Source organism: Mustela nivalis (genome assembly GCF_964662115.1).
Source record: "Mustela nivalis genome assembly, chromosome: 12".
Classification (NCBI taxonomy): domain Eukaryota; kingdom Metazoa; phylum Chordata; class Mammalia; order Carnivora; family Mustelidae; genus Mustela; species Mustela nivalis.
In genome coordinates, this window is record NC_139031.1 from 49,952,199 (window position 1) to 49,978,103 (window position 25,905).

The 25,905-nt window shown below is 39.8% G+C and overlaps 2 protein-coding genes across 5 annotated transcripts in view; one reads left to right on the forward strand and one right to left on the reverse strand.

The window, feature by feature from the left end:
- IGF2BP3 (insulin like growth factor 2 mRNA binding protein 3) overlaps window positions 1-13,390 on the forward strand; it is a 147,317-nt gene extending 133,927 nt beyond the window's left edge. For 2 of the 4 annotated variants that reach the window (XM_082693718.1, XM_082693720.1), the window contains exons 11-15: window positions 5,103-5,219; window positions 8,129-8,203; window positions 10,577-10,708; window positions 11,367-11,480; window positions 11,981-13,390. In XM_082693718.1, coding sequence (XP_082549844.1) covers window positions 5,103-5,219; window positions 8,129-8,203; window positions 10,577-10,708; window positions 11,367-11,480; window positions 11,981-12,079 — 537 coding nt within the window. In that variant the 3' untranslated portion in view covers window positions 12,080-13,390. Of the gene's footprint in view, window positions 1-5,102; window positions 5,220-8,128; window positions 8,204-9,250; window positions 10,762-11,366; window positions 11,481-11,980 lie in introns of those variants that run through there. The other 2 variants (XR_014301342.1, XM_082693719.1) reach the window with 2 other exon arrangements.
- Window positions 13,391-14,536: 1,146 nt separating this feature from the next.
- On the reverse strand, window positions 14,537-24,332 carry MALSU1 (mitochondrial assembly of ribosomal large subunit 1). Its single transcript, XM_082693768.1, has 4 exons — window positions 24,003-24,332; window positions 22,703-22,881; window positions 15,645-15,726; window positions 14,537-15,070 (listed from the first exon to the last, which is right to left on the reverse strand). Exons 1-4 carry the CDS (start codon window positions 24,256-24,258, stop codon window positions 14,889-14,891), a joined length of 699 nt encoding a protein of 232 aa, XP_082549894.1. The 5' UTR covers window positions 24,259-24,332; the 3' UTR covers window positions 14,537-14,888.
- Between the last annotated feature and the right edge of the window lie 1,573 nt (window positions 24,333-25,905).

The following is a 25,905-nucleotide window of genomic DNA, read 5'->3' on the forward strand; positions in this document are numbered from 1 at the left end:
GATTTATGTTTAGAGATTTGACTGCAGTGTTACAGAAATCAGTAAAAAAATAGGGAAACCAAACTTTCTGCAGATCTTGAAAATAGTTCCTTCAGATGCAACAAAATAATTGTCAGGTAAAGATGAAGGACTTGTGTGAAGGTTTTATTTGACAACTTTTGCATGACATGGTTATTTTATTCTCACAGCAGAAACAAACATTGAGAATCTAAGTTATAAAGTACCTTAAATATGCCTAAGACGGGTGTGTGCAAATGAGACAACAAACCTGTTGCTGTCGGATCCCTGTTCTGTTGGAGCATCATCTTGTTTTTGGTGTCATTCAATTGAACTGTTCTTTTTTTTTTTTTTTTTTTAATTTACTTATTTGACAGAGATCCACAAGTAGGCAGAGAGGGGCGCCTGGGTGGCTCAGTGGGTTGGGGCCTCTGCCTTCGGCTCGGGTCATGGTCCCAGGGTCCTGGGATCGAGCCCCACATTGGGCTCTCTGTTCAGCAGGGAGCCTGCTTCCCTTCCTCTCTCTCTGCCTGCCCCTCTGCCTACTTGTGATCTCTGTCAAATAAATAAATAAAATCTTTAAAAACACACACACACACACACTAAGTGCTAAGAAAGACAAATCTATCTAGTTGGAGTCGTTGAAATTATGGTTATATTGCATGGGTTTGTGCAGATGAATGTGTTCTTACAATTAGGCTCTCTGCTCAGCGGGGAGCCTGATTCCTCCTCTCTCTCTGCCTGCTTGTGATCTCTGTCAAGTAAATAAATAAAGTAAATAAAATAAATAAAGTAAATAAAAAATTCTTTAAAAAACAAGTAGGCAGAGAGGCAGGCAGAGAGAAAGGAAGGGAAGCAGCCTGCTGAACAGAGAGCACAATGCAGGGCTCGAACCCAGGATCCTGAGATCATGACCGAGCCAAAGGCAGAGGTTTAACCCACTGAGCCACCCAGGCGCCCCAATTAAACTATTCTTAAAGTTTCTTTAAGTTTTTTTGAGGCATAATTGACATACAACATTGGTTTCAGGAGTACAACGTAATCATTTGGTATTTGTTGCGATTGCAAAATGATCACCCCAAGAAGTCAACATCCATTACCATAGTGATTTTTTTTCCTTGTGATAAGAGCTTGTAAGATTTAAAAAAAAAAAAAAAAAGCTTGTAAGATCTCACCTAAACTTCAGATATGCAGTATAGTATTAACTATAGTCATCAAGCTATATATTATATTCCTGTGACTTATTATATAGCTGGAAGTTTGTGCCATTTGACCCCCATTACATCATTCTTAATCTTTAGCTATCCCTTTTCTTCAAAATAAGGCATTTTTCTTTTAAAGATTATTTATTTATTTATTTATTTGACAGGCAGGGATCACAAGTAGGCAGAGAGGCAGGCAGAGAGAGAGGGGGAAGCAGGCTCCCCGCTGAGCAGAGAAGCCCCATGTGGGGCTCAATCCCAGGACCCTGGGATCATGACCTGAGCCGAAGGTATAGTCTTTAACCCACTGAACCACCAGGTGCCCCAAGGCATTTTTTTTTTTTTAAAGTTGGCTCCACACCTAATGTGGGACTTGGACTCACACCTGAGATCAAGACCTGAGATTGAGTTGGATGCTGTGCCACCTGAGCCCTCCGGTGCCCCCAAATAAATCAATTTTAATGGACTACCTCTGATGCCATTTTTTGCACATTGATGATCAAAGGCTTAAGCTTTTGCCAACAATATGTGGGAAATTTCTTTTGCCTGAGGAAGTCCTACCAAGGTAGATAGAAGACTGATAGTGCCAGGGAAGGCAGCACTCCTCATGTGGGAGTTCTGTTGGGCTGTTACATGGGTTGTTTTTGGTTTTGTTTTGGGATTTTTTGGTTTTTGTTTGTTTTTGTGGTTTTTTGATCTGTTTGTTTTGAGAGCCAGCGATCTCCAGGGGGTAAGGGGAGAGGAAGAAAGACAAGCAGACTGCCTGCTGAGCAGAGAACCCCATGTGGGCCTGGATCCCAAGACCCTGAGTTTATATCCTGAGCTGAAGTCACTTGCTTAACTGATTGAGCCATCCAGGTGCCCCTGGGCTGTTCTTAGGAATCACTTCTGCATCTCTGTATTATAAAGCACATACATACCTATTGGAAGCAGGGTATGTCCTTTTTTTTTGTTTTAAGTAAACATGGTTTAAGAGAGAGAGATGTCCAGTTCTGAATGCTCGCTGCACCACCAGTCAGTATATGACCATGTACAAGTCCCTTACTATGTTTCTTCCAGTTTTCTCTTTATAAGATGGAAATGTTGTTTCTCTTGTTTGTATGGACTGTGAGATCTAGATGAGGTGATGCACCTTACAGAGAAAACACAAACTCTCACCACACGGGACTCCTGTATACCACTGCTCCCCGATCATAGGTACTTCCTCCTTAAACCTGAATTTTGACCTCAGCATGCTTTTTACCCATCTGCCACTATGCTAAACACAAAGGTAACACCCACACGTTCCATGAATGTCTCAACTGGGATTCCACCATTCTGTGTGAACAGAGTGGGAAACTTTTTGTATAACTTGATGATTATTAATTTTAAACGTCCAGAATCTTTGACTCAAGCAGTTTTACTAAGAATTTATATAATAGAGGTACTTGTACAAGGGCACAATTTTTTGTATAAAGATTTGATGGCAGCATTACATGAATTGGTTGAAAACTGTTAAACACACACGCTCCTGCATGGAGAGGAGACAGCACTGGTGAGTCTAGCTGGAGGAATGCCCTGTTTAATTGGGAAGAGATCTAAGCTGTATCATTACAGTAAAAAAAAAAAAAAAAAAAAATGTTATTTGTAACATGTTACCATTAATTTACTATTTTGGTTTATTAAATCCATTTCCCCCCATGAAATAGGTCTGCCTGTCCTTACCTAGTTTCTTTTCTACTGGGTTTGGTAATTCTTGAGCATTTTGCCTGGAAGAATTTATACTTATTTGGGCCTGGTGCTTTATTTAGGTGATTAGTTGATTATAGAGGTAACAGTTGCTTAGGTCAACGTAAATTTCTCTGATTGATTTTTGGTAACTCCTACTAGACAGATTTTTGACACTTTCAGATTTATTGATGTATGTTTTTATATTTCCCTTTTCTCATTTCAATTTCTTATCTGTTACATAGACAAAAAGGTTTTCCTTTAAAGAACCAGCCCAGCGCTCTTGTTACTTCTTTTTGTTACTTCTAGAATATTTACTAATTCATTCTTTAAAAAAAATCTTTGCTTCAGAGGAAAGAAACTATAGACCATTAAGAAAAATTCCTACCAGATAGTGTGAGTAAACAGTGTTCTGTGGTGCAACGGCCTTCTGGTGTGTGTTGAGGGGCAGGTGGAATGGCCGATTCATCCAGACGTGAGTTTCTGCTGTTGAGCAGCATGTTCCCCATAGATCCGTGGTACCGAGTCCTCTGTGCTCTCTGCTTGCACTCTGGGCTTAATGGGGAGAAGATGGAGCTGCTAATGCCCCTGGAAATTGGTGTGTTGTGAGAGTGGTGGTCATTTGGTGGACCAACATTAGGTAGCACAAAGTTTGTTTTCATATCCAGTAAAAATGAATGGGCCCAGTGCTGCTGTTTCTTTTGATTAAGATTTTCAGAAACTGCTTAAAATGATCATTTTCTCAAGATTTTCCTAGTTCCTGGGATGCTTGAAAGCAAAATTGTTGACATGTTTGAGACTTTACAAATTTGTAGATTGGTAAATGAGAAATTAGACTGAAGCTGTTTCATGGCTCTGTGTGAACAGACTACTTGAGGGACCAACTTGAGTACTTGGAATTTACAGTATCCTCCGTAACAGGAATGTAATAAGTAATGTAATGTAAGAAGGCTCGAGAGTGTTTCTTACCAAGTAGTTAATGTGTACATTTCTGACTGCAATATATTTTCTAATATCTCTATAAATCTTAATTGGTAGGTGTACTTTAAAAAAAAAACAACAAAACAAACTACTGCATATTAAGTTAGTGTATTCAATTGTAGTTCACCTTAAAATAGCTCTTTAAAAAAGTCTTAGAAAATAAAAAATATTTCTTGGAATAAATTTCTTAGAATTGACTTCTCCTTGGATACATGTTTAAATGTTGTTAGAAATTAAGCAAGTATTGGAGTGCCTAGGTAGCTCAGTCAGTTAAACATCGGATTTCAGCTCGGGTTTGATCTCAGGGTTGTAAGTATGGGCCCCACATGGGGCTCCACAGTAGACAAGGAGCCTACTTAAAAAGTAAGCAAGTATTAATGTATGAACATGTGAACTGCTTCTGCATTTTAGAAACTATAGCTCACCAGTAAGATCACTAAATCTTGGTTTAGCCTTTTTCTTTTCTTTTTTTTTTTTTTAAACCCAGTGTTCTCTGGTGTGTGTTTGTTCACCCTACAGGAGTGACCACTTAAAAGGAGATGACTCAGGAAGGACATAGTTGGCTTGAAGTGGGAAGTTGAGAAGTATACAGATAAAATCCATTTTTGAAAAATCTTTGAGTTAGTCTTCAAAATGTTTTCCAATTTTTCCGTGTGTTAAGTGGCAAAGGAAGGGCAGAGATGGGAGGAATAATAACTATATGGGAAAGAATCCTAGGGCTTTTTGCCACTAAAGTGATATATCAACCTGTCCTTTGCTTGGGTGTGGTTGTGTACTGAACAGTGACAGTAAGGTTTTACACGATTCAGTCCGATATAATGAGAGACTCGGGAATTCTTCCTTTTGAGAAGAGTTCATCAGGTTTACAAAGCAAAACCTACATGGCTATGGTGTAGACTTGGGTCCTTGGATACATTGTTGATGTGTGGCCCACAACTTCATTTGTTTGTCAGGAATCTAAACTTTGTGACTTTGACTTACCTTTTAAATCTGTAGATCAGGGACATCCTAAGGTCGAAGAAAATTGGTGTAAAGTAACCTTTTAAATAAAGTCAGATGTCTTCAGAAGGAACAGATGTTCTCAACTTCAGGTTAACTCTTACCAACGAACTCTTGTCAGCTTCCTAATATTTCTACTGTATGAGTGCCCCCATCCCTCTGCCAATGATAACAGCCTACTTTTACCAAATACATGTATGTCCTGTCTTTCCACAGCAATCAGAAACGGAGACTGTCCATCTGTTTATCCCAGCCCTATCTGTTGGCGCCATTATCGGCAAGCAGGGACAGCACATCAAGCAGCTCTCTCGCTTTGCAGGAGCTTCTATTAAGGTACTGTTCTGCCGACTGTGGCTCTTAGTGCTTTACTGACAGTAAGTTACAGGAACATGAGTCATCCTGCCACTTCATAATCGAACTGAATATGGCACTCTATCCTGGGGCTACATAGGGTGTGGCTATGATGGAAAGCCCCCAACTACAGCTTCAACAAAGTTGACTTTCAGAAAAAAGTATTCTGGAGGTAAGCAGTCCAGTGCTGGTGTGGTAGTTTTGGTCGACTAAGTCCCTGGACCTATGTTCTAGCTCATTTTCCCCGGGCTTTGGTCCCTCCTGGTCCCACGTGACAGTATTCTGTGCTCTCACGAGTCTGTGGTCCAGCTAGCTGAAGGACACTAAGAATCTTCCTCTTAGAGAGTTTTCTTATTAGCTGCCATAGAATATTTTTATCTCTATTTCACTGCTCAGAAACCACATCACAATGCCAGACATAGTTGAAAGAGCCAAGAGGGGAATGTTAGAGCTAAATACTTTATTATTATGGAAAGTGGGATAACAAATATCAGAGGCCACCAACTGGATAACTGTACTCTGAAGATTCTGTATTTTCATATGCTGAAAAGCAATTTAGTAAGAGTGCATTGTGTTTTAAGCTATGTACAAATTGATAATGGCTTAATACAGTGACAGCTTTCTTTAGGAAAGCATCAGTCCAGTGGGGTGGTTTTTGGTTGTTGTTAATATTTTATAAAATTTTTTATTTAAAGGAATACAGTATGGGGCCCCTGTGTGGCTCAGTCCATTGAGCTTCTGACTCTTGATTTCAGCTCAGGTCATGGTCTCAGGATCTTGGGATGGAGCCCTGTGTAGGGCTCCATGTTCAGTGGGGAGTCTGGTTCTCTCCTCTGCATGTGCACTTACTCTAATAAATAAATGAATCTCTAAATAAAATCTTTTAAAAAATAGTACATAAAAAAGTTGCACGCAAATCTTTATAGTATCTTTATTTCCAGCTGTCCCCCAATGGGAAGCAGCACATATGGGCAATGGGCAAGTTGATAAAACTGTGGTCCCTCTATACAGAAGATATTAAGAACAAACTATTGATAGGTACAGGTTGGTCGGATCTCGTGTTGCATGCTAAGGGAAAGAAATAAGACCCAAAGGCTATATACTCTCTGATCCATTTATATTTAAAATCTGAAGGCAGAAATACAGGGATAGAAAAAACATTCAGTAATTGCTAGGAATTGGAAGTGGAGAGGCTTGAATACAGAGACATAGCAGGAAGAATTGTGGACAGTGACTGAGCTACTGTTACTTTGATTGTGGTAGTGGTTATCTGCCAATGCATTTGTTACCAAAGAGTGAATGCTACTGTATGTAAATTAGTTAATAAAGATGCAAAACACAGAAATAGGTTTCATATGGTCTCTTGTAGCAAAAGATAACAAAACACATGAACAGGAAATACAGCCAAGATAAATAGGTAACGGAAAAAGAGATAGTATAAGATAGAAGCGTGAACCAACTTTACGGTCCTGCAAGTTTCCTGATTGGGTTAAAAATAAAGTCTTTGACACAGGCATAAAGAACCTAGTAGTCTGGCTTTGGAAAAACTGCAATGAACATTTCATGAATGAGAACTATTTGGGTATTCAGTTCTCTTGTTTTCAGGCTTCACGGAGGTTTTATAATGAGGGTAAAACGTTTTGTTTCCAAGAGAGTCTGAAACACGCATAATCTGAGAGATGCACCACCACTCTTGAAACTTGACTGGATTTACATATCCATAAATTTCCTATATGTACTTAATGGGCATATATTTGGTATTTGTTAATTATTTGTGTTCACTTATTGGACATTTAGACTGTTCCTAACTTATTCTGCACAAACAATGCAGTGATGGACAGAGTTCTTCTAGCCAAATTTTTATATACAGCCTTATTCTTTAAGGTAAGTCTATCAACGTAGATTTGGTGAGTTGTGTGTTTTCAGGCTTTTCAGAGACTAGAGCAATTTTTACTCTTAAACTCCATATATGAGTGCCCTTAGCCCCAGCCCTCCCTCACCAATATTGACAAATCTAGTCAGAAAGATAAAAAAGTAGACTATATTAGTAACTGACAGGGATTATAATGAATGGTAGAATTTGGGGAAGTTTTTATATTTTTTGCTTCCCATTCTTACGTAATAAATTTGGTAAATAATAAGAATTTGCTTCTTACACAGCATCTGTCTTAGCAGATTTTTTTCTTTTAAAACAACTACCAGCTGGGTCCCCAAGTCCTGTGACTATGGAAGACTGCTGGGTTCTTCTCCCTTCAATAGCCTCTGGAACATTTCCCCTGGCCCAGGCTTTTTGTGTGATTTCATATACTCTGCAAAAATAGGAAAGCCGTTTACTTTCCTTCTGCCACATTGTTAGTTTACTTCACATTACTCTACTGAGCATACTTCAGGGGAATTTACCAATAGTCTTAGATCTGTGAACATAGCAGTTTCTTGCACATACAGACCTGGGGGTTCTGATGCATATGGGCCAAAGACCACACTTTGAGCACCATTGATGTAGTGATGAGGAACATGGGTAGTGGAGACAGACCCAGTTCTCCCTCCCGTTGGATTAGCTGTGTGATCATGGACGGGCCACATAACTCAGCTTCTTCAGCCTTCGGTTTGCCCCCTGTAAAGAACACGCACCACTTCATTGGAACCCAGCGAGGATTCGCTGAGATCACATGTGGACCTTCACATCAGGGCCTGGCACAGTGCAGCACACAGTTCATGGCAGGAGCCAGGACTGATGAACCCATGCTAGTCACTGCTGCTCTGTAACTTACTTCCAAAGGCTTCCACTCTACATTTCCTTAAGTCGTGCACAAATGTCAGGCTGGTGTGTGGAAGGTTTCTATCAGTGGCACCTGAAAGTGTCATCCCCCCCCTTGATGTGCCTGTTACAGATTGCTCCAGCTGAAGCCCCAGATGCTAAAGTGAGGATGGTGATTATCACTGGGCCACCAGAGGCTCAGTTCAAGGTATGTGTTCTGGAGTGTGAGCACAGGTAACCGATGAATGGACTCAAAGATTATGTTAATGCCTTCTCTTCAGGAACTCCGTAACCTGGCTTCTCCCTTAAATACATCTAAAACCCGGTAAAAAAGATCTCCCAACAGAAAATCATAAAACTAAAAACAGAGTAGAAACATAACCAAAGTTACATTTCCAAAAATAAAGCTAACTTTGTTTCAACTTTGAGAGTTTTGTAGTGGTTGTTGGGTTTACCTATTCCCAAAGGAGAATCTGCTCAGTGCCTTGTTACTATGCGAAGGGGAGACCTTTAAGACAAATTTACAATGGAAAACTTGTTCCCTAATTTTTCCTCTTGTCCTTGAGAGGCCTTAACCTTGAATTAAAATGCCCCCCTTTCCTCTTACCCTTGTAATTAACTAACTCTGAGCCCTTGTCCATATACTGACAACAAATCACTCTAATCCTTCCAATTTTAGAAGTAGAAATGGTAGGAACTCTTCTGGCATTTGTCCTGGTGTGAACCATTGTTAGGGACCTTTGCAGCTGAAATACCCTTCCCAGTATACTGAGAGTTGATGAAGAGTAGAGACTGAGCATCTGTGTTGCTGGTTCAAATCCTAGTTCTGTCATTTATCTTCTTAACCTTTTTCTGGCTACTCAGCTATGAAATGCTGAGAATATTGCTTGCCACATAGGAAGCACAATATAAATAAGCTGGTGGTGGTTTTCAGCAGACTTGGGTGAATCAGCAGGGCTCTGCCAAATTCTCAAACACATACTTTCAAGTACCTGATTTCTCCCATAAAATGTAGTACAAGTGTTGTAAAAGTAACTACTGCATTAGAATGTAACTAATTCATCCCAAACCCATCTAATTCTTGCCACCTGTGTAAATGGACAACTCTTGAACCTTAAGTTCCTTAGCCTTAAAATGTAGCTAGTAACAGTGCTTACTTCTCCCCAATCCCCCCCTTTAAAATACCACTTAGATCTCTCTTTTCTGTGGCACATTTTTCAGTAAAAATCCAAAGCTTTTTTCACTTCATTTACAGGAAGAACAGGAAACAAAAGGAGATGCTTTGAGAGGTGGGTGCAGTTTGGCTAGGCTGACTCAGGTGAATAATTTAGTCTTTCACACCAGCCTTCTGGGCCAGGCAGTTGAAGTCCTAACTCAGAAATGTTGTGAACTGATTCCTATCCCAAACCTCTGGGGTCAGTCCCTTTTAGTTTGAAACCTTAATAGATGAACATGGACATCAATTATTTTATGTTTCTTCTTGGTGCTGAGCTACATTTTTATGAATGGAACTACTATCTTATAATTCCTATAATTGTATGTTGGGAAATTCAGTTTGTTTCCCTGTGTTCTTCAGTGCCCCTGTGGGATGGTATGGTCCTCTTAAATGGAATTAGTTAAGAAAAGCTATAATGCTTAAATATTTATGTGATCAGTAACAGTTACAAGTGAATTATTTTAGAGATCCAAGGAGTGGCAAACCTCCTAACCCGTATTTTTTCTGATGAATCTGAAAGCTTTTTTTTTTTTTCCCGAAGAGAGATGTATATCTCTATGTCCTTTGTGTTGATACCTAGATCTGCGGCTTTAGACTTTGAGAATGAATGAAATATAGGGTACCAAGATGGATTTTGTTTTTCCTGTAACCCCTATAATGAACTTACCATTTCTGCACCAGTGAAAATTTAAAATGTTTTGGGTACTTTTGTTTTTAGGATTCACCCTCATAGCTTGTCAGATTAAACCAACTCTGACTTCTTTATCCTTTGGTATATACTAGAGTAAATTAATGGTTGTATATAATAAGAGAAGTTTCTTAAGTATAATCTCTAGTTGTATGCAGTAGGTATCAAGATGTGTTGACTGTTAATATCTTAAGTATGTGTTAACCTGATTTTGCCACCTCTTTATTCAGAGTAGAAGCCACTTGACTAAGATGAAGAAACCTGTTTGAACCCAAAATGTCCTTTCAGGTGTGAGCCTGCCATCTCTTATCCTCCAGAAAAAACACAATTACTTTCTTACTGAAAGCAGGAAAGGTTTTACCTTTTAGGATCAGGGAGCAAATGGTTATTTGCCCACGACAATGGTTTATTTTTAGTTAAGCTGAGTACTGATTGCCTTTAGCTCTTTTTGTTCAAAGAATAAATCGTATTCTTCATTCATTCAGCTGCCACCTCTGTGGTGCCTGGTTGTTACTGTGAACCTTCCTAACTTTGCCTCTTAGGCCATCTGCACCAGTCTATCACCTGCAGATGTGTCCCTGCCAAGGGCCATTCCAGTGGACTGGGGCCATCTCTGAAGTTAATGGACCGTCTTTCCCTTCATTAATGACACTGATAGGATATGTTCTCATCTGTAGGCTCAGGGAAGAATTTATGGAAAAATTAAAGAAGAAAACTTTGTTAGTCCTAAAGAAGAGGTGAAACTTGAAGCTCATATCAGAGTGCCATCCTTTGCTGCTGGCAGAGTTATTGGAAAAGGAGGCAAAACGGCAAGTACATCAGCAAAACCTGTGCAGTGGTATGAAAGGGAAAGCGTTGAAAGGTACTTAGGAGTTCCAAGTCCCTGAATTTGGGCTAATTTATAAAAAGCAGGATCATCTGGGCCAAGGTTTGGAGATCACTGCCTTTTGTTCTTCCTGAGTGTTGGTGTCAGCCACCAGTGAAAGTAATGTCTCGCTTTCAGACCACTTTATGTGAGAGGAGCGTCTCATGTACAAGGGGTATTTAGCATTTTTGGTTGCTGTAACTTCAGCTTTTTACTTTGGCACAGCTGATGGAAAGAAAACTTTTAAATGTCCTCTACCTTTATAACCTATCTCTTTAACAAAAAAGCAAGTGGTTTCCAGTTTCTCTTTAGCACATGTAACTTCTTTCAAAGCTATTTACAATTTTGAATTGAGAACATCTACTTTGGAATCAGACTTTCAGGGATTCAGTCTGGTTCTGCCATTCACTTCTGTAATTGGTCAAATCGGTTTTTTGGGGTAAGTCTTAATTTACTATCATCTTGTAATGGGCACAGAACTGATAACCTGATACAATTATTAGTGGATTAGATGAAATTTATAAAGCCACAAAGTAAGTGCTCAGCAAACGGTAATTTTTTTAAAACCTCAATTTAACATGATCTCTGCTTATCTTGTTCAGGTGAATGAGCTCCAGAATTTGTCAAGTGCAGAAGTAGTTGTCCCTCGTGATCAGACACCTGATGAGAATGACCAAGTGGTTGTGAAAATAACTGGTCACTTCTATGCTTGCCAGGCAAGTGGGATCTCATGTCCTAAGCAAGCTCTTTTGCTTCTTTCCCAAATGGAAGCAATTCTCCTATGGGTGTGCTCCCACCCCACACAGAAATTTATTGTTGTTTGGTGCTTAACAGGATAAATCCCTTTTTAGCAGATAATTTCAGACTCTACTAGCAAACTTAAACTAGCATGTATCTTTAACCTTCAAATCTGAAGTTGCTGAAATGGAAGAGTAAAATAACTTTTAGTAACCTCTGATTAGATAGAAATTTTATTTTTTTTTTTTTTTTTTTTTTAAAGATTTTATTTATTTATTTGACAGAGAGAAATCACAAGTAGTTGGAGAGGGAGACAGAGAGAGAGAGAGGGAAGCAGGCTCCCTGCTGAGCAGAGAGCCCGATGCGGGACTCGATCCCAGGACCCTGAGATCATGACCTGAGCCGAAGGCAGCGGCTTAACCCACTGAGCCACCCAGGCGCCCCTAGATAGAAATTTTAAATCTCTCTCCTTTTGCAGGTTGCCCAGAGAAAAATTCAGGAAATTTTGACTCAGGTAAAACAGCACCAACAGCAGAAAGCTCTGCAAAGTGGACCACCTCAGTCAAGACGGAAGTAAAGGCTCAGGAACCAGCCCACCACAGAGGCAGATGCCAAACCAAAGACAGATTGCTTAACCAACAGACGGGCACTGAACCCCTAATATCCAGAGTTACGTGCACAAGTTTTTACCTAGCCAGTTGTTTCTGAGGACCAGGCAACTTTTGAACTCCTGTCTCTGTGAGAATGTATACTTTATGCTCTCTAAAATGTATGACACCCAGCTTTAAAAAAAAAAAAAAAAAAAAGGAGGGGGGGAGGGAGGGAAAAAGAGGAACTCTGCACTTCCCTTTTGTTGTATTCTCAGTGTAACAAATATTCTAATTTTTCTTACTATACCCTCCTAATGCCAGAAATTGGTGTAATGATACAGTACTAAATTAATAAAATGTAGATTGCTCCCAAATCCAATTATTAAAATTGGATCAGAATAGAATGATTATAGGAACTTAAATGTTAAGCTATTAGCATAGAAAAACTGTTGTCAGTTTTATTTTTAATGTAACACTAACATGAATAACCTAAGGGAAGTGCTGAATGGTGTTGGCAGGGGTATTAAACGTGCATTTTTACTCAACTACCTCAGGTATTCAGTAATGCAATGAAAGCAAAATTGTTTTTGTTTTTGTTTTTGTTCTGAAATTTTATATACTTTATAAAGATAAAAGTCCAACAGCTTTTTAAAAAACTTTAATTAGCTAACAGGAGAATAACAGAAAATTTTTACTTCTGGTTAGTGACCGTAAAGCTGGAAAATTAATTTCAGGTTTTTTGAGGCTTTTGACACCATTAGTTGGAAAATCTAATAAATGTTCAGTGATATGGAGCAGTGCCTATATTTGGAGAGCAGCAATACCATTTAATTTTTTGTTTATGGTAGGGAACTTTTTTGATGGTACTAACAGAGCAAAGTGGTTGCAGGAGGTTTTGGAACGGCTAGTTGAAATGGCTTCAGAAGACTTCAGTTTTTTTGTTCGGCTGTGTGATTAAATGCATTAAAATGCTTTGTGCTTTAGACTATCACTACCTAATGAAGAGATGCAGCCCCTGTGGACTTGAAACTGGCCAAAAAGCAAGCTTTCAGCTTGTCTTACAGGATGCTTAGTTTGCCAACACGCTTCAGACCAGTCGGTCTACATGTTGAGCAGACCCCAACAGAACTGCTTTGTGAAGACCAGTGGGGTACTCAGAGGGTGGGGCAGTGTTCAAAGGCAATATCAAGGCTACATCTCCATGTGCCAGGCACTGTCATGAGCCTTGCTAAGCTATTTTGAAGATTTTTAAATAATGATAAATCAAGAAAAATGTAAAGCCACCTAAAATATTACATAAAATACAGCAGGATTTCTCTGTTCTCTGCAACCAATTATTTGAAAATAAGTCAAAAAGCAGAGGATACCCGAAAATAATTTCGGGGATATAATTTGAATGACTGTGAGAAACATTTGACCTTTGATACAGGATACTGAATTCATATGCCCATTCCTTAACTTGATGGCAAAGCCCGGTGTGTACAATTATGTGGGTGTGGGTGGTCTCCAAGGCCACACTGCTCTCAGAATTGTTTTTTGCTTTTGTTCATTGAATGATCAGTCATCTTACTACACTGATCTGAAGGGCGTATATAATAAGCCTTTGAAAAATATGGCCTCCTTTGTATTTCAGGATGAATTTCTACAGACTAGATAAGTTTTTCTGAAGATCACTGTTATCATTTAGACATTTTGAAATGACTTGAAATGTTTTCCTAAATGTTTTCAGAAAACCAGTTTATTTTGTAGTTTTAGCCAAAAAGTGCCCTTTGTCATACAATTAATTCACTTAGCATTCATAATTTTTTCATATGATGAATTGCAAAAATAAAATCATAGACTGGCTTTCTGGTTGGATTTCAGGTGAGATGTGCTTAGGCCAGAGCTCTTCCTCAGTGTTTGATTTTTCCCATATTTTTTGCTGTTGTTTGTGTATATATACATATATATACACACACACACACATACAGATAGGTGCTGCATTTATATCTGCTGGTTTAAAATTCTGTCATATTTCACTTCTAGCCTTTTAGTGTGTCGAATCATGTTTTACTTTTAATTAAGCAATGGTAATGGAGTATCTAATTCTGTAATTGAGTTTTGTACTCACCACACATGGATCATTCCTCATCTGTAATGTGCCCCAAATGCAGCTTCATTTTCCAGATACCTTGATGCAGAATAAAGTTTTTCATCATTAGGTGCAGCCTAGCGTATGGCACGTTTTATTTCTGGTTTTTCAAATAAATGTGAATGTTTAAATTTAATTGAACTATAAACTTAAATATATTTTTAGTAATACTATGTCAATCTTAACTTACCACTTGATATTGGTGCTTACCTTATTTTCTCCATTCTGTAGCACTTACTGTGGATCCTGCTACTATTGGTGCCGCTTTTGAAGTAGGAACTGTATGTTTTAAGTAATAAGGACCAGTGGAGTGGTGATGTGCTGTTTGCTTTATTTTTTAAAAAATGGCTATTCCATCTAAAGAATAAGATTTACACTGAGGCAAAATTAAACTGAGCAGAGCACAGGGGCCACTACTAACTCTGAAATCCTGCTGAGATATCAGGAATAAAAACAATGTACTAAAATTTTAGTTTAAATATACTGACTCTTGGTGTTAGAATCAGCTCACTTACCCACAATTTCCACACTCATTTAGCATGCATGCCCACAGATAAGGCTTTGGACAACAACCTGGCCAATGAAGTAGGGTTTCAGAGCTGTATTTTTAAGAAGTAACTCAACCCAAATCTGATAATGACAAAATAGTTCATATTATTTTATTCTTATTTGAACTCCACTGGAGTCAGGGATGAAGTATCATCTTCTATTCCAAGAATGAAGTCTTCAGGTAATGTCTCAGGTGCTATCTGTGCTAACTGGTCATCATAAGAACGTAGGGTCCATAATTTCTCTAATTCATAGGTTTCTCTGGTTTCTGGAAGCATCAAATGAATCACCATGCTGCCTATCAATCAAGGACAGATAAGAGTTAAAGAAGCAGTTCATTAGCTTTTATTCTTGTGCTCTCACAAATCTCTGTGATAGAACAGTGATTGCCAAAGAATGGATCCATATCCAAATTAGGATTACCTGGCGATTTACTAGAAATGTAAATTATGGATACCTTTCCTACAGAAATGTCATAGAATTTGTTAGGTCTTTTCAAAATTCCAGTCCTCTGCTCTTGTCCTTCTCAGTACCTGAAACTCCCTTGACCTTCACCTCATCTGAGTCATTCTGGGCCAACGTTATGTATACCCAAGCCTTCTACCACCACTAAGACATCTCTCCCACCTCTACTACGTTATCGACTCTGTTCTCCACCATCTTTCTGACCTGCGTGGCTAGTTATATACTTACACATTAGGTGAGGTTTTCACATGTTAATAAGACCTCCTGAGTTATAATTAAAACTTTAAACAAGTATCAAAAATATCACATAAAAAAAGCAATCTGATCTCAATCCTTTTACAACTGAAAATAGTTCAAGATTAGGACAAAAGATATACTTACCTGTAAAATATGTCAAAATAACTTACCAAAGTCCACACAGAGCCAGTCATCAGTGTCCTTCCCTTCAATCTTAACATGAGGCTCACTTTTACATTTCAGGTATTTATACTGAAAAAAGCCAAATTATATATTAGGAGAGAGGTGGAGGAAGTCTCTTCTCACTGAGGATGGTCTGTGGGGCTATTTTTCTTGATCATAAGAGGAATGAGTAGGCTCGTTCCTAAGTTAACTATACTCCATAGTAAGTTGAGGAAACTATTCCTCCCCCACCACCCAAATCCTACCTACCCTCCTATACCTCCTCTCTACTGAATACCTACTGCCCAAACCCTTCTGAAAGGGCCATTCTACTCATATCCACCAAGGTGTGTCTGAGGCAAAGAGGACCAAGCTCACTCAACATCTGGTTCTCACCTTCAGGACAATATTCATGGGATTTTACCATCCCATGGCTCTATTCTCAATAGGTCTTATGAATGGTCCAAAACAACTGATACACTAGTATCAGGCAAACAGACTTGAAATCAAAAACTATTACAAGAGAAAAGGATACTAATACAGTGATAAAAGGGTTCAGTACTCCAGATGATTTAACAATTATAAACATGCACCAAAAATCAAAACTCCTGAACATACGGAAACAAACATTGACAGAACTGAAGAGAAACCAAGAAACAATAATATGGAAGACTTAATGCTCCACTTTAAAAAAAAAGATTTTACTCATTTATTTGACAGAGACAGAGAGGGAACACAAGAAAGGGGAGTGGGAGAGGGAGAAGCAGGCTTCCCGCTGAGCAGGGAGCCGAATGTGGGGTTTGATCCCAGGACCCTGGGATCATGACCTGAGCTGAAGGCAGATGCTTAACGATTCAGCCACCCAGGTGCCCCAATACTCCATTTTCAATAATGGATTTAAAAAAAAAAGGACAAGATCAGTAAGGAAATAGATGACTTGGACAACACTACAGCTAACGGGACCTAACAGACATTAACAGAACATTCCATCCAAAATAGAACACACATTTTTTCTAAACTGCACATATAACATTCTCCAGGATAGATATGTTAAGCTACAAAACAACTCAATGAATTTAAAAAGCCTGAAATCACAAAGTATATTTTCTCATCACAATGAAATGAAACCAGAAAGCAACAAAAGGAAAAACAGAAAAGCCATAAAAACAGTAAGTCAAAGAAGGTATCACAAGGGAAATTAGAAAATATCTTGAGACAAATGAGATTAAAATACAACATACCAAAACTTAATGGGATACAGTAAAAGTAATGTGAAGAGGGAAATTTATTTATAGTTATAAATGCTTCTATGAAAAGAAAAAAAAAAGTTCCCAACTCAAAACCTAAATTTACACCTTAAAGAACTAGGGAGTAAAGAAATTAAACTTAAAGCTAGCAGAAGGAAGGAAAAATGATTAGAGAAAACCAAAACTGACAAATACCATGAAACCAAAATTTGGGCCTTGAAAAAGATAAAACTGACAAATCTTTAATTAGACTTACTAAGAGAAAACAGAAGATCCAAATAACTAAAACCCAAGGGGACATTACTTCTTTAAAAAGGCATGATGAATAATATGAACAACTATATATCAGCAAATTGGACAATTTAGACAAATTGGACAATTTAGACAAAAATAATACATTATATGTTAATTCAAAAAAAAAAAAAAAGAAAGAAAACCTCCAAACACTATTATATCTCAGTTAAAAGAATGAAAGAACAAACCAACCAACAAGACAAGACCGAACAGCCAACCTCCCAACAAAGTAAAGCCCTGACCAAATGATTTCACAGATGAATTCTACCATTTTTGGTAGAATTGTCCAATTTACCAAGACTGAATTGGGATTGAATCAGTAATTGAAAACCTCCAAACACGAAAGGGGAACCCTCCTACACTGTTGGTGGGAATGCAAGCTGGTGTAGCCACTCTGGAAAACAGTATGGAGATTCCTCAAAAAGTTGAAAATAGAGCTACCCTATGACCCAGAAATTGCACTACAGGGTATTTACCCTAAAGATACAAATGTAGGGATCTGAAGGGGCACATGCACCTGAATGTTTATAGCAGCAATATCCACAATAGCCAAAATATGGAAAGAAACTAGATGTCCGGGTGCCTGGGTGGCTCAGTGGGTTAAGCCGCTGCCTTTGGCTCAGGTCATGATCTCAGGGTCCTGGGATCGAGTCCCGCATCGGGCTCTCTGCTCAGCAGGGAGTCTGCTTCCTCCTCACTCTCTCTCTGCCTGCCTCTCTGCCTACTTGTGATCTCTCTCTGTCAAATAAATAAATAAAATCTTAAAAAAAAAAAAAAAAAAGAAACTAGATGTCCACCAACAGATGAATGGATAAAGATGTGGGGTGTGTGTGTATAAAATATATATAATGGAATACTATGCAGCCATCAAAAAAGAAATCTTGCCATTTGCAACGACATGGATGAAACTAGAAGGTATTATGCTAAGCAAAGTAAGTCAATAAGAGAAAGATAATTATAGCTCTCTGATATGAGGAATTTGAGAGGCAGGGCAGGGGGGTTGTGGGGGCAAGGGAGGGGAAAAGTGAAACAATATTGGATTGGGAGGGAGACAAACCACAGGAGACTCAATCTCAGGAAACAAACAGGGTTTCTGGGGGTGAGGTGTAGGGATGGGGTGGCTGGGTTATAGACATTGGGGAGGGTATGTGCTATGGTTAGTGCTGTGAATTGTGTAAGCCTGATGATTCAGAGACCCCTCTGCAAATAATACACTATATGTTAATTCAAAAAAAAAAAAAGAAAGAAAGAAAGAAAGAAAGAAAACCTCCAAACACTATTATATCTCAGTTAAAAGAATGAAAGAACAAACCAACCAACAAGACAAGACCGAACAGCCAACCTCCCAACAAAGTAAAGCCCTGACCAAATGATTTCACAGATGAATTCTACCATTTAAACAAAAGCTGAAAACAAATAAATGAATGAATGAAAGAATGAATAAACAAAAGCTAACACAAATTCTTCTCAAACTCTTCTAAAAAACTGAAAAAGGAATCCTTTGTAACTCATTCTATGCAACTACCATAATTACCCTGAAACCAAGGCCAAAGACACTACAAAAAAACAAAACTACAGACCAGTATTCTTGATGAACACTGATGCAAAAATCCTCAATAAATTATGTGCAAGCCCAATTCAACAGTATATTAAAAGGATATACAACAGGACTGAGTGAAATTTATTCTCAGAATGGAAGGATAGTTCCATAACCAATCAATATAATAAACCACATTAACAAAATGAAAAACAAAAGCGACAGGATCATCTCAAATTTCTGCAGAAAGCATTTCACAAAATTCAACACCCTTTCATGACAAAATTGCTCAAAGACAAAAATACTAAAAGATAATAAAGATCATACATGAAAAGCCCACAGCTATTGTCCTACTCAATGGTGAAACACTAAGTTTTTCTTCAAAGGTCAGGAACAAGACAAGAATGCCCATTTTTGCCACTTACATTCAACATAGTGCTAGAAGTTCTGGCCAGAGAAACTACAGCAAGGGAGGAAAAAAAAAAAGTAATCCAATTGGAAATGAAATAATGAAATTATCATGATTTACAGACAACATGACTTAAATACATAAAACCCTAAAGATTCCACAAAATCACATGTTAAAATAAATGATTGCAGCAAAGTTGTAGGATACAAAATTAACATACCCAATCAGCTGTGTTTCTATACGCTACCTAATCAATAACCTGAAAAGGAAACTAAGAATTCCATTCACAATGGAATCATAAATAAAATACTTACCAATAAATTTAACCATGGAGACAAAAGACTTGTACACTGAAAACTGTAAAATGTTACTAAAGAAATTAAATAAGACATCAATAAACAGACACTGTGTCCATGAACTAGAAAACTTAAATTGTTTAGATGTCAGTACCAGGCAAAGCTATCTACAAATTCAATGCAATCCCTGCCAAAATCCCAGTGAATTTTTTTTTTTTGGCAGAAGTAGAAAATTCCATCCTAAAATTTATATGTAATTTAAAAGGACCCCAAATAGCCAAAAACAGTCTTGTGAAGGAAGAACACAGTTGGAGCTCTTAACTTACTGTTATCAGAACTAACTACAAAGCTACAGTAATCAAAACAGTGAGCAAGCAGGGCACCTGGGTGACTCAAGCCAGTTAAGCATCTAACTCTTAGTTTCAGCTCAGGTCATGATCACAGAGTTTTGAGATTGTGCCGTGGGACAGGCTATGCACTCAGCGCAGTCAGCTTGAGATTCCCTCTGCCCACCCACCTGTGTACTGTCTAATAAATAAAAATCTTAAAAAAGGGTGGGGCACCTAGGTGGCTCAGTCGCTTAAGCACCTGCATTAGGCTCAAATCATGATCCTGGGGTCCTGGTATCAAGCCCCACCTCAGGCTCCCTATTCAGTGAGGAGCCTATTTCTTCCTCTGCCCCACCCCCAACCCTGCTTGTGCTCTAATAAATAGATAAAATCTTGAAAACAGTGAGCAAGGGAGACCAATGGAATAAAAGAAAGAGCCCACACAATCAAGCGATTTTCAACAGGGGTACCAAGTTCATTCAGTGGGAAATGGGCAGTCTTTAACAAACGGAGCAGGGAAAATTACACATCCACGTGCAGGAGAACAAAGCTGGACCCTTACTTTACCCCATCTACAAAAACTAAAAACCGATCAAAGACCTAAACATAGTACCTAATACTTTTAGAAGAAAACACAGTGGAAAGGCTTCCTGATACAGGACACTGAATTTGGCAATGACTGCTTGGATAGGACACCAAAGGCACAGGCACAACAAAAGATAAACTGGACTTTATAAAAATTAAAAGCTTTTGTGCATCAAAGGACACTATCAACAGTAAGACAACCTAAAGAACAAAAAAATATTTACAAATCACGTATTCGTTTTAGGATTAATATCCAGAATATATACAGAACTACAACTTAACAACGATGACAACAAAAAAACCAACCTGATTAAAACACAAACAAAAGACTTCATTAGGCCTTTTCCCAAAGCCATACAAATGGCCAGTAACATGTAGGTGGATGCTTGACATCACTAATCATTAAGGAAGTGCAAATGAAAACCACAATGAGATGCCACTTCACACCCATTAGGATTACTATGATCCAAAACCCAGAAAATAGGAAGTGTTGGCAAAGATATAAAGAAACTGGAACTGCTGGTGGGAATGTAAAGTGATGCAGCCACTAAAGAAAAGAACATGGTGGCTCCTCAAAAAACTGAAAGCAGAATTACCATGATCAAGCAATTCCGCTCCTGAAATTAAAAGCAGGGACATGAATAGACATTTCTACACTCACGTTTATGGCAGCAATATTCATAATCTCCATAAGGTGGAAGCAAACCAAATGAAAATTAACAGATGAATAGATAAAATGTGATCTATACATACAGTAACATAACAGTCTTAAAAAGATGAAATTCCAACACAAGCCACCACATGGATGAACCCTGAAAACATTTTGCTAAGTGAACTAAGCCAGTCATAAGTGGACAAACAGGGTATGATTTCACTCACATGAAGTACTTCGTTGAATTCAGAAAGAAAGAATGGTGGTTGCCAGGGTACAGAGGGAGAATGGGAAATTACTACTTAATGTAGAGAGTTTGTTTTGCAAGATGAAAAACATTCTGGGGATGGATGGTGGTAAATGACTGCACACTGATGTGAATGTAACCACTGCCACTTAACTGCACATCTTAAAAAATGGTAAAATGCTTAAAACGTAAAACCTCTCATTCCTTTTATATCTCCAAGTACAGTGGTCACTTCTAAGTCTTCATCTTCCTCTGTCCCACCAGAACATCTAACAGATCTCTAACAGAGATCCTGGGACCCTGTCTTGTAACTCTTCTCTATGCCCTCTTGGTTCTCTTTCTTATCTCTCCAACTACTTCTTTGGCATCTCCCTTTGCTTTGCCATATTGCAGCAAGGTTCTGTTTTCCGTCCCCTTCTTATTTTACCACCCTTCTAGGCAAACCTAACTTTTGTTTTGGTCTTAACCATCCCTTTTGTGACCAATTTTCAACAAGATGAGAGAGGTTATGTTCCCCTGTGGAGTATTATGAGAATCAACTAAAGGTCTCCAAGTATATTCCTCACTCTGATTCCTGTTCAGTCTAATTAGAAAATGAACTGCCTTCCCTTTCCTCAATTAGAAGAATGAATTCAGAGGGTGAGGACTAGATTTTTTCATCTTTCCAATACCAACCACAGTGCTTGGAAACACTGGACACATTCAAACATTTGAATTAAACCACAGGCCAACATGGGCCAAAAGAACTTTTTGCAATTATGGAAACATTTTATAGTTGTGCTGTACAATATGGTAGCCATTAGCCACATGTGGCTATCAAGTACCTGAAATATGGCTAGTACAGCTGAAGAACTGAAATTTTGATTTATAATTAGTCACATGTGGCTAGTGGCTACCATAATGAACAGTGCTACTCTAGAAATTCCTCTGGGTCTTCTAGCCTGCCTCAAATTGTTTTATACTTTTTATATTTTTTTATTCATTCATTCACCCATTCATTCAATGACCACAAGAGACAAGAATTGGAGGGCATCTGGGTGGCTCAGTGGGTTAAAGCCTCTGCCTTCGGCTCAGGTCATGATCCCGGGGTCCTGGGATCAAGCCCTGTATCAGTCTCTCTGCTCAGCAGGGAGCCTGATTCCCTTCCTCTTTCTGCCTGCCTCTCTGCCTCCTTGTGATCTCTCTCTCTCTCTCTCTCTCTCTGTCAAATAAATAAATAAATAATCTTCAAAAAAAAAAAAAAAAAAGAGAGAGATAGAGACAAGAATTAGAAATATCCTGACTCATTTGTCCCCTTGTCACTATCCTTGTCATTATCAAGGAACATCAAACACTCAGGCAAATAATGAGAATCTGGACTTCTTATATCACTTCATGATGGATGTACTTTTTAAGTGTTGCTCGTCAGCATGATGCCCTGACACTCTTCCATTAAGTTAATGATTCCAAAGAGAAAAGAAAGCATCCTACCATTTTGACAATGTAGTAGGCCATCGCATGCAAGTGTCGGGTGGAAGTTCCACTACCAATCACAAAGTAATCTGTGTATTTCAATTCTGGAGGAACCTTGATCACACAAATGTCTCTTGCATTTTCTTGCCTCAGAAGCGAAACCAGCATATCAATGTCAAACTTGGGACCAGTATGATCTGAAATGCACAAAGATTCACTTGTGTCAGGTGGCCAAACAGAAGATTCTGTATGCATCCAGATGCAGCAGCTAACAATGAAACTGTTCCTCCATGACGGTGTTGAGATCTAAAATGTTTTGTAAGACAGAAACGTCCAGGCCTCCTGGAAGCTAAACCTGGGCAGTGGTTTCATACAGCCTTGCTCAACTTTTATGGTAAGAGTGAATGTTCAGGTTACACAGAGCCACCACACATTCTTCGATATTACCACATGCTAAGTAAACCTGAACATCCACAACAAATGGCTTTCTGTTCACTAATACTTGAGGAAACGAGGAACACACCTCAAACATACACAGCTGAGCTGAAAAGCCTCTTAGGTAGTAGCATCTGGTCCACAATCTTAACACGTGAGAGATGAAGAAAATGAGGCCCAGAAGAATAAGCGAACGCGCCCCACGCCAACCAATGAGAGCTAAAAATTTAACACTGATCTTCATCTTGAAGCCTCAACTGTTAGCTGTGAAAACTTAACTTTCTCTTTTCTGTAGAGATTTGCATATTCTGTTCTTTACCTCGGAGTATCAGAACCTGTACATTTAAAGCTCTCACGTTCTAAAGCTGACTCCCAAGAACCTGGTGGCTGAGTCCACCAAGACCTCTCCCTCTCACCCACCCCAACCTCTCACAGATAAGATCTGTTTACAGTCTCTCAAATTTCTAAAAACTTGAAATAATTAGAGGAACTTCAATTGGCGCCGTCCCCTGTTAGCGCTTCTTACGCACCTCTCAGGCCCCAGACCCAGCCCTTCCTCAGAATCCTCACGCCCTAACACTTTCGGCAAGTCCGCTCCTCGGGACTCTAGGAAGAGTGAAGGCAGCTGAGGACAGTGAGGTTGTGATGCAAGGGTCCGGTGCGGCCACTCGGACGTCTGGGGGTTTGGAGACGTCAGTTTCTCTCTCACCGCGTTAAACGCAAAGCTGGTGCCAACATCTCTGGAAATCTTTCCAGCTCTGGAAAAAAGATCTTTCCCTTCTCCAGGGGAAAGGCATAAACAGGAGAACTCAGAGGCTCCTGGGCCGAGACCCAGCTCCCGGCTGCCGGCAGGGGCCCCCGCCGCCCTCCTCCAGGCCAGTACCTGCTGTGCCTGTCTCGGGGCGCTTCTGGCCAGCTGCCCCCTCCGCCCGCTCCTCTAAGCCCGGTCCGCCGTGCAGGCCGCGCGCGCGGTCGGGGCTCAGGCAGGTCAGGCCCAACGCCGGCCCCGCCTTAAGCCGCCCCGCGGCCAGCAGACGAAGCCGTGGCCCCCAGCCCGCCGAGAGCCCGGCTCCCGGGGATAGGGCCCTGCGCCACAGCAGCGACCCGAATCGCCGCGCCACACAGCTTACGGCGCCCATCCGCTTTCCTCAGCTACGACTCACCCGGCGGGCCTAATGGAGCCCGAGCAGGTCGGCTTTTCATTGGCTAGGCCAACGCGTCAAGGCCTCGAAAATTGACGTAAGGGGTGTGGGCGGGTCCACAGCCCGGAAGTGGGCGGAGTCCGAATGCCAGTGGGCCCTGCGGTGACCCGGAAGGGCTGAAATGGGGGTTAGGTTTTGCGGGAGTGGAAGGGCTAGTTGTTTGACTGCCTACCCTTGCTTTCCCTACGTTGTAGTGCAGTGCGGTATGGTGTCCGCTGTCTCTTTTTTAAAAATGTGTTCCTCCACAGGAATGTAAGCCGCACGAAAGCAGAAATGTTTGTTTTGACGTGGTCTCCGCCAAACCTAAAACAGCTGGTACTGAATGTGTGGAAGTTGCTGCTGTTGACTATGGTGAGGGCGAGAAGCAAAGAATGTTTCCCTTTAGCCCAAAAGGCTGGCCTATATATAGCCTTCATAGTTCCGATAAGGATCAAATACTACTAGTTGCTACTTTCTTCAAGTGTCTCATCACTGCCTATACTTCCCACCAGTAGTTAGTATCTAGTTGAATGATAAGCAACAAAGAAATCTTATGAAAGTAGTGTTTATAAGCAGAAGTTTGAAGAAGACATTTATGATCAGTTAGTCCTTGCACATCCCCTTCCGCACCGCACCTCCCACTTGAGCATGATGCATAGAAGGACCAGCTTCATACAGCAAAAGTGCGGCTCTTTATGCCCACCAGTCCTGTCCCCATGCTACTTAAATAAATTTAGTAAGTTGCACTGTAAAATCTCGAGAATTCTTTCTTGACCATTATGCTTATAAATCCTGCAATAATTACTGGAATTAGGACATAAAATTTCCTACTCATTGCCCATTACCAAGAAAATTATCAAGGTTCCCTTGCAAATTTGAAATCCCATGAAGAAAATCTGTTATTCTGGGCTGGGGTGAGGTGGGAGGCAGAGGTGTAAAGGACCATTTGGAAAACTTCCTTATCAAATCAGTCCTTCCTGTACATTCTCTGTGGTGCTGTTTAGGCCAAGAGCAAATACAGTTTTCCAGATAGAAGTTAAGTCGTATCCTCTTCACCACCACTTCCCAGAACATATGTTTGGATTTGGTGCTCCCCCTAGCTTTTGCCATCAGCTCTATGTTACTACCCTTTTCTCTGAACATCCCAAACCTGATTTGCCATCTTATTTAATGGATTATCATTCCTATATCCTAAACTCTGGGTTACATTCACTCAGCCTTTTCTAGTTTAACCCCTGGACTCTGCTCTGTCCCAACCTGCTCTGTTCTTCACCCCTGCGCCCCCCTCGCCCACCGCCCATGTATTTTCTTTGAAGCAGGTCCCTGAGGCCCCTCTGGTATTATCTCCCCCAGTAACACCATTATCCTTTTCCCAGTCACTGGAGCTAGCTGCCGAGGACATCTCTATGACTGCAGCTTCCTACCTGCTTAGCTTCCCATGAAGCCCGGGGAAACAAGTGTGGGAGCCTTCTGACTGCTACAAACAGGAGGCTCCTGAATGAACACACCAGGGATGTTATTAGGGTTCATAATCTTAGGAAGTCTTTTTAGTCATGGACCCTGGTTAACTCGTAATTCCCAAAGCCTTCAGTAAGTTGCTTCAAA